This window comes from Octopus bimaculoides, chromosome 5, assembly GCF_001194135.2.
Source record: "Octopus bimaculoides isolate UCB-OBI-ISO-001 chromosome 5, ASM119413v2, whole genome shotgun sequence".
NCBI classification, from domain to species: Eukaryota; Metazoa; Mollusca; class Cephalopoda; order Octopoda; family Octopodidae; genus Octopus; species Octopus bimaculoides.
This window is the reverse complement of record NC_068985.1, coordinates 17,333,231-17,342,395: the sequence shown is the minus strand read 5'-3', so window position 1 is coordinate 17,342,395 and position 9,165 is coordinate 17,333,231. Positions and strand designations below refer to the sequence as shown.

The following is a 9,165-nucleotide window of genomic DNA, read 5'->3' as shown; positions in this document are numbered from 1 at the left end:
TATATTTATCTTATAATATTTACTTTACTTTATATTATACTCATTTATTGTGCTTTTAATTATTAATTTTTCTATATGTGATAGTGGATTTTCATCGATGAGTTCTTGAAAATTGGTTATTTTCCCTAAAACTATATATATATATATATATATATTGTCTGTGTGAATCCCTAAAACTCGAGAACTACATAACCAATTTCATTCAAATTTTACACATGCCTTACTTAGGGTCCATGCAGTGTCATGGGCCAAAAAAATGTTCAACTTCTTGCCTAATGCGAGCCCAGTGCAATCTCTTATCTCTTACACTATTTCAGTATTACATCTCTATTGTAATGTTAGATAATACTTTCAGTTTGAAAGAAGTCTGTCCTATATATATATATATTTATTTATTTATTTATTCCTATTCCTTATGCATTCCAAAACTGAGTTACTGATTTTGATGTATGGGGTATCAAAAGATTCAGTACTACTTTGGCTACAAACTAAACTTAATTTTCACATTCACATATTTGCATTTCAAAAATTTAACATTATAATCTTTTCCATAAATGAACTATCGTAAACATTTTATACGACAATGACATCACATTTTCTATATGTGTGTGTAGCTTAAGACATCAATCATCACAACATACACCTTCACTCATTCACTCACTCACATGCGCATACACACATACACACACACACACACACATGTCCATTTCGTATACATGTGCATATATCTTTCACTTCCTGCTCTCTCTGTCCTGTTCACTTTCTCTTCTTATATACAAACTTTGCCCTTTTAATCCCAAGCAATGCTGGGTATCTCTGCTAGTTACAAATACAAACAACAATTTCAAATATATATTGTTTTATACTTATAGCTACAAAGTATAGCCAGTACAATCTTAATATTTCAGTGAATCTGACTCAAAACAGATTGATTTACTTGATTACTGATTGATTAGTTAGTGTGATAAAAGCTGCTCAATAATAAAACATTTATTCCTACCAGTCCTATGCAAATATCTGAATATTTAGAAATGTTTACTTATATTGCCATTGATGTTTAAAAACAAAAATAAGCAAAGCAGCTCTGTTGCATTTATTAATATTTTTTTTTTTATTTACTACATTTCTAAATTTTTCCTAAGTTTTCTTTTATTGTTAGAAAATTCCAGACATGTTTGAGTAATTTTTGTACATTAATAAATAAATATTAAAATCATTTGTCTATTATTGTTAAGAAAATAATGGTTTTGCATTGTATGTGGGTATTTTCCAAATTTAGTTTGGTTAATTCTATTTTTATTATGTCAAAAGAAGACTATTATTGATATCATATTCACTTCGTTGTATCATTTAGAATGTGTCACTTTTTTTATATTGTCATTGTTTCTTGAGTTTGTGAGTTCAATAAATATCTATCCTCATTTATCACAGAGGTTTAGTTTCGAAAAGATAGAAAAAAAAAACAAAAGCAAAAAAAAACCAACTGATAAAGGAATAATCTCCATTCACTTTATAAATAGAATGAATGATAGACTCAGCAGTGGGAGGTGCAATGGCCCAGTGGTTAGGGCAGCGGACTCGCAGTCATAGGATCACAGTTTCGATTCCCAGACCGGGCGTTGTGAGTGTTTATTGAGCGAGGACACCTAAAGCTCCACGAGGCTCCGGCAGGGGATGGTGGCGAATCCTGCTGTACTCTTCCACCACAACTTTCTCTCACTCTTACTTCCTGTTTCTGTTGTGCGTGTAATTCAAAGGGTCAGCCTTGTCACAATGTGTCACGCTGAATATCCCCGAGAACTACGTTAAGGGTACACGTGTCTGTGGAGTGCTCAGCCACTTGCACGTTAATTTCACGAGCAGGCTGTTCCGTTGATCGGATCAACTGGAACCCTTGATGTTGTAAGCGACGGAGTACCAACAACAACAGACTCAGCAGTGAAACTTCTACCATCGTGTATTTTCTTGATCATCAGAACCTTTTCTGGTAGTGAATGCATTCATCTGTATTGTTTGTTAGGATCAGGCACCTTCATATTTTTTCTGCTTGTTGGTGGCATGTCTTTGGGCATTAGTACATAAATCTATAAAAACATATGCAGCCTTACAGCATGGTGATGTAAACACAAGCAATAGTTAATGCATTCTTTGCAGCTGAGCATTGTGGATGGTTACCGTGATGCATTTTTTTGCTGTGCAAGAAGAATCTTCAACTGACCACTGACCCATGTTATCACAGATCAATCTGTGAGAAGTGTGACATAGGTTACAATTAAGTGTACCATGTTACACTGGATCAGTGATAAACAAGACTACATTACATTTTATTTCAAACTTTCTTCTCAGAATATTGGCTTCTGATCTATGTTTTATTTACAATATATTAAGCATATATAGGCGCAGGAGTGACTGTGGTAAGTAGCTTGCTAACCAACCACAAGGTTCCGGGTTCAGTCCCACTGCATAGCACCTTGGACAAGTGTCTTCTACTATAGCCTCGGGATATATATATATTTGTTCATATAATGATATCTCCACAATGTGTTGATGAGATAAACATGTAATCGCTACCATAATAGCAAAAATTTCTCCACAAAGGTCTATAGTAGACTCCTTATGGATCAATCTCTTTAAATAATAATGGCTATTAGCGTCAAAACTCTCATTTAAATTTATATATATATACATATATATATATATATATATTTGTGTGTGTTTTTGTGTCCATGTTTGTGCCCCCACCCCCACCCCCCGCCATCGCTTGACAACTGATGTTGGTGTGTTTACGTTCCCACAACTTAGTGGTTTGGCAAAAGAGACTTATAGAATAAGTACTAGGCTTACAAAGAATAAGTCCTGGGATTGATTTGTTCAACTAAATGGGGCTGCTCCAGCATGGCCACAGTCAAGATGACTGAAACAAGTAAAAGAAAGGTTTATTGAGTTATTCAAACTTTGAGTGCAAATATTATTTACAAATGATGATCATCATCCTCATTTAATGTCCCTCTTCCATGCTGGCATGGGTTGGACAATTTCACAGGAGCTGGTAAGCCATAGGACAGTGCCAGGCTCCACTGCTTTGGCATGGCTTTTATGGCTGGATGTTCTTCGCAATGCCAGCAGAGTGCAATAGGTGCTTGGTGACTCACAAGACAAGAATCCTTTGAGGTGTAGGGGTGAGGGTATTGAAGAAGGTCTGTTTTGAGAGGTTAGAGTATGAGTGGAGGGACAGACAAGTGTCTTGCTGTAGAGGAAATACATGGTTACTCCAATCAGAGGGAGAGAGAGGGGGTGGTAATGTGCTAGGGCCATACTCTCAAGGTACATGGATGTGAATATAAATGGAATGATAGAGGATTGGCCAGGGTGTGTGAATAGGAAGTTCTCAAGAATGGAAGGAGAGAAGGGGTGGGAGTGAAACCTCCACAAAATGTATTATATCTTAGTGATGTTTTTCCTCCCTTTATATTTTATTTACTTATTTACAGGATTTTAAACAAACTTTGTCATCGAAATGGTTTTAATTGCTACTAAGCCATCGAAAATAAGACTTTCTCATGAAAGCAAAATTTAGCTATTGTTAGCATAATCTACTCTTCTCTCAGTGTCAGGTTTTACCTTCACTTTCTTAGACCTTATTACTTGCGTGCTTTCCATTTTGCAGTGAAGTTTTCTTTGGTTAGGTGTACAGATGTGTGTGCTTGTTTGTGTAATCATAAAAATTACTCTATTTTCCATAACAAATATAATTAAAATTTCTTATTTATGTGTGTAGATCATCATCATCCAGTGTTTTAAATCTGGGTTTTGTCTCCGTTAACAGGGGTTGCTGGATCTTTATACGGAAAAGGCTGATATTTGGTACTGGTATCGAAAGATTGCCGTATGTGTGTGTACAAGGGAAATATATGAATGTATGTGTGAACTAGCATTCTTTCAGTAAGAAACAATGATTAGTGTCACATCTCAAAAGACAACCACTAGATAACATTGACAAGTGTATTAATTTGATTTACCATCCATATTTATACATAAAATACTACAACTAGCCATCATTTTTGACAGCACGGGGCCAGCTAGTTCGAAATAAAGTGAAAAAATAAGCATTACATTTTACAGTGTAATCCGAATGCTAAAGGGTTAAAGAAAAAAAAAAAAACTATCCAGAGATATTTTACAGCGAGTTAAAAACATGCTCACCAAAGGATGTCAAAGACACCACCATTGTACTTAGATTTCATCTGTTTTAAAGATTTTTATTACACACACTCCAAGTTGTAAATCAGACCATCTGATTCAATGTAAAATAGATAATCTATTTTACCTTGACCTAATTGAATGATCAGCTATGTTGATAAATACTTGTTAATACATATCATTTTACTTGTCTCAGTCCCTGGACTGCTACCATGTTGGTGCACCTCTTTGAAGGGATTACTTGAACAAATCAATCCTAGTACTTCTTTTTTATGCCTGATGCATACTCTATTGGTCTTTTTTTTTGTTTTTTGCTAAATCATTAAGCTACTGGGACATCAACAAACCAACACTGGTTGTCATGTGGTGGGGGTACAAACACACATGCACACACACACACAATGGACTTGAACACAATTCCATCAATCAAATTCACTCACAAGACATTAGTTAGTCTGCAAGACATTGGCCCAAGATGCCACACAGTGAGACTGAACCTGAAGCCATATGGATACAAAGTGAGCTTCTTAATAACATACACAGTTAAGTTTGCTTTCCATGTGAGTCCTCATGCTCCAAGTAAATTGTTATTTAGGAGTAACTGCCCCCTTCGGCAATTAGAAGACCCTGTCTCGTTCATTTGTTCCTTTTTGGCATGGTTTCTTCCTAACACCAATCACTTTACAGAGCATATTGGGTATGTTTTATTGTTACACCAGCACCAGAGAGGTTGTATTGTCTCCTTTCTCCTCTGCATAACCTTCGAAGCAAATGTGACCAATAGTGTGAACAGAAGGTGAGTTGTGACCCAAATTGAGAAAGAGGAGAGAGTATTAGTATGAATGTAATGGAGTAACAGGAGAGAGGGTGAAGGCAGAGAGCTATATAATGATTGTTGGCAGCTAGTTGCTGGTTAAATAGAAAAACCTACAATCAGCTTGATGAGGGATAGCAATAAAATTGTGTCAGAATGAGTGATGGATAGCATCAAATATGGTGCTGTTAATATTTGAAGATGTCACCTAAGAGACCCATAGGAAATGGAGAAAGATGAATGCCATATCTGGTTACATGGACATCATGATAGAAGTGGAGTGATGCTAGGATGGTGAATGATGGTTCAGGAATTAAGTACAAGTAGATGAGATGATATCCTTTGCAGAAAAGCTTAAGTTTTGTCAGGCAGGAAATAAGTGAACTAATGTCCTGCTTTTAGTTGCTCTTTAGCCTCAGTTCAGCTCTTATTGGGCAGGTTTATGATCAACCATTTCATCTTATTTTCTAATAAATGTATACTGAAATATATTCAATGTCAACTTCCATTTTGGGGTTGGTGCAAGCTAAGAGAAATTTGGCTGCTATTTCTAGCAGGGTAAGTAACCACAGAGGATCATGCACTGGCTCGTTCTGCTTCATTTGTATAGTGCTGCTGTTATAGGTAGAACATTCTTGGCACTAATAAATAAAATTAGTAGCAGAGTGTTAGTAATCAAAATATTAGGGATACTTTTTTGGTTTGGCCCTTTTCTGTTTGCTCCAATCTCTCCTGATCAGCTATTTTGAAAATTATTGAACTGATGATCAGTAACTAATTTCTTTCTATTTAGGGCTTTGGTAATGTTGGTCTCCACACAATGAGATATCTTCACAGAGCTGGTGCAAAATGTGTTGGAATCATGGAAATTGATGGTGCTATCTATAATCCAAATGGAATTGATCCCCGAAAACTTGAAGATTATAAACTAGTAAGTTATTGATCTTCAGTCATTTTAATATACCTCTCGTTATAAATATTAATATTTTAGGAATTTATTAATATTGATTTTTGTATTAAATGTTGAAATGTCTGCCTATGTGTTAGTGTCCTAGTAGATAAGAACATTTTTATCTTTAGTTTAGAAATAAAGATTCCTAGTTCAATTCCACTATGGTATTCTGTATACACCCATGAATAAAACACCTGATGCTGATCGGAGTTCAAACTGATGGAAACATAGTTTAGATGTAAATATTGAAACATTTTCCATCTCTGAAGACAATTTTGTTATTTGTTGCAATTAATATTTAAAATTTAAGTAAGGTCCTTTCTATTTTTTTTTCTTGTTATTTAATATTTGAAGGGATTTTTCTTTGCTAATTCTGTTCTGTACTGTTCATTATTTCAGGAACATGGAACTATTGTTGGCTTCCCTGAAGCTGAACCATATGTTGGAGAAAGTATTTTATATGAACAGTGTGACATTCTTGTACCAGCTGCTGGTGAGAAACAATTAACCTTGGAAAATGCTCACAAAGTTAAAGCTAAAGTGAATATACTATTTCTTTTTCACTTAATATTTTATGTTCTTAATAAAAGGAGGTTGATTTCAGTGATTTCAAGATAGAAATATTGAATGCATATCTTGTGTTGAAATGAATTTTATTGTTTAGTGATTGATAGTGAATCGGCAGAAAATTTGATGACAGTTCAACTAGTCATGATAATGTGCAATAATGCCTCTTGTCCTCTTCTGTTAATTTTCATCTTGTAGATTTCATTGATTATTTATTAATAATCTCACTGATTGTATAATTAACTTATGGCCGCCTACACTTTTTTCTGCAAAATAGGGGTAGTTTGTCCTGTTCAGGCTATATTATTAGCATTATCCTGCGATTGAGAATTTAAAATTACTTCTTTAACTTTCTAAGATATCTCAATGCTTCTAAGAGCAAACTTCGTTTGTTTGTTTACGCTTATCGTAATTTGAATTTAACATATGATAGCGTCTCATAAAGCAAGATTTCTATACATCTTAAATTTGCAGAAAAACTTGTGATGGGGCAGTTTAGCTTAATTGGTCGAGAGCACCACGATGCGTAATCACGGAGGTGTGAGTTTGCGTCTCATGGCTGGCCGCCTACACTTTTTTCTGCAAAATAGGGGTAGCTTATCCTGTTCAGGCTATATTATTAGCATTATCCTGCGTTTGAGAATTTAAAATCACTTCTTTAACTTTCTAAGACATCTCAACGCTTCTAAAAGCAAACTTTGTTTGTTTACGTTTATCGTAATTTGAATTAAACACATCATTTAAATGTTGTATTTTACTTATATTTTAAATATATTCTTGTGGTCTTAATTATTGTCAACTAAATCCTAAAAAAGTGTCCCTATACAAAGTGACTTAGTCACTGCTGAGAGTGAATAATTTAGGGTTTTGATACTTAATACTTGTCTTCAAAGATTATTTAAAAAACTGTCTTACATTTATCAGCCTTAAAGTTTATCACTTAACTGCTTCAGATTATCAACTTTCTTTATTATATGTATATATTCATATCCAGTGTAATGCTTGGGAATGTGAAATGTCAGGTGCATTAACGACACATGCACACAGAAACATATTTATAGCTTTTCTTTTATTGAAACTGAAAATTTGTCTCACAACTTGAGTTTTGTGCCACTGCAATCTTCAGGTGAGAAGATCACAGTGCTGTGAGGCTTAAGTCATGAGACGAACGTTTAGTAATATTTAAAAAAATACTCATATCATCATCATCATCATCATCGTCGTTGTTTAACGTCCGCTTTCCATGCTAGCATGGGTTGGACGATTTGACTGAGGACTGGTGAAACCGGATGGCTACACCAGGCTCCAATCTGATTTGGCAGAGTTTTTACAGCTGGATGTCCTTCCTAACGCCAACCACTCTGAGAGTGTACATGTATTGAGCACACGTCTCTCATTCATCTGCCATAAGCCAACACATATATATATATATATATATATATATATAAAGGTGTGTAGTTCATTCTATCTTCTTTTATGTTTCCATGTGAAGAAGTGCTTTGAAGAAGCCACAAAATTTTTTTCTATTTTTAATTTTTCTTTCTAGATCATTGCTGAAGCTGCTAATGGACCCACTACACTTGGTGCTTATGAACACTTTTTAGAAGCTAAGAAACTTGTTATTCCGGTATCTAATTTTGAATCTTCTATATTTTAAAAACTGTATTATTTGTAACCTTGCATGGTAGTGAATAAATTATAAAATGAGTTAGTAAGATGCAACAAGGATAGCACTCTGCTACTGGTGTTGTATTGTATTCTTTTATACAAGACCCTAATCAAAGACAATCAGCTTCACAAATTGAATTAAAGGATCAATCATATTTATTCATTAGTCATTATTAAAGCTCTTTATACAAAAACTGTGGTGTGATCCAATCTAGATTAAGATTTTGCAAGATTTTTTTAATGAATTATCTTAAATCCTAATTGTTAATCAATAGATACGAGTCCAGAAAAGTTCTAATTAGGCTCTTTGATATTTTAAATAATGACTTTTGGTCTACAATTGTACCAAGATGTCTTTCATTGTCTAATTTTTACTTACAGAAAAAAAAATCCAAACAGAACAATAATAAAAATACTTTTTTTCTTTATTTTACAGGATATGTATGTTAATGCTGGTGGTGTAACTGTTTCTTATTTTGAGTGGTTGAAAAACCTTAACCATGTAAGCTATGGTAGATTGACATTTAAGTATGAAAAAGATTCAAATTATCATCTTCTTGGTAAGAATGATTTTTACAGTTCTATATTTAAGAGATGGGGAATTATGTACATTATTTACATCTGACGGATATTTGTACTAATCTTGTTTGTTGTTAACACAATGTTTTGGCTGATATACCCTCCAGCCTTCATCAGGTGTCTTGGGGAAATTTCGAACTTGGATGCTCATCCTAAGGTATTTCTGATGTTATTATTATTCAGGTCACTGCTTGGAATCGAACTCGGTATCTTGGGGTTAGTAGCTCGTGCTCTTAACCACTATGTGATATACCCATGGTGTAGTGGTTAAGAGCGCGAGCTACTAACCCCAAGATTCCGAGTTCGATTCCAGGCAGTGACCTGAATAATAATAATAATAATAATAACATCGAAAAATACCTTAGGAATGAGAACCAAGGTTCAA

General features: G+C 34.4%; 1 protein-coding gene across 1 annotated transcript in view; it reads left to right on the top strand.

Moving 5' to 3' along the window:
* Nucleotides 1-9,165, top strand: part of LOC106868507 (glutamate dehydrogenase, mitochondrial) — a 35,887-nt gene that overhangs the window by 20,556 nt on the left and 6,166 nt on the right. Inside the window, exons 6-9 of the mRNA XM_014913814.2 lie at nt 5,808-5,945; nt 6,366-6,506; nt 8,080-8,160; nt 8,638-8,761. Of these exons, the coding sequence (XP_014769300.1) occupies nt 5,808-5,945; nt 6,366-6,506; nt 8,080-8,160; nt 8,638-8,761 (484 nt within the window). The remainder of the gene's footprint in view (nt 1-5,807; nt 5,946-6,365; nt 6,507-8,079; nt 8,161-8,637; nt 8,762-9,165) is intronic.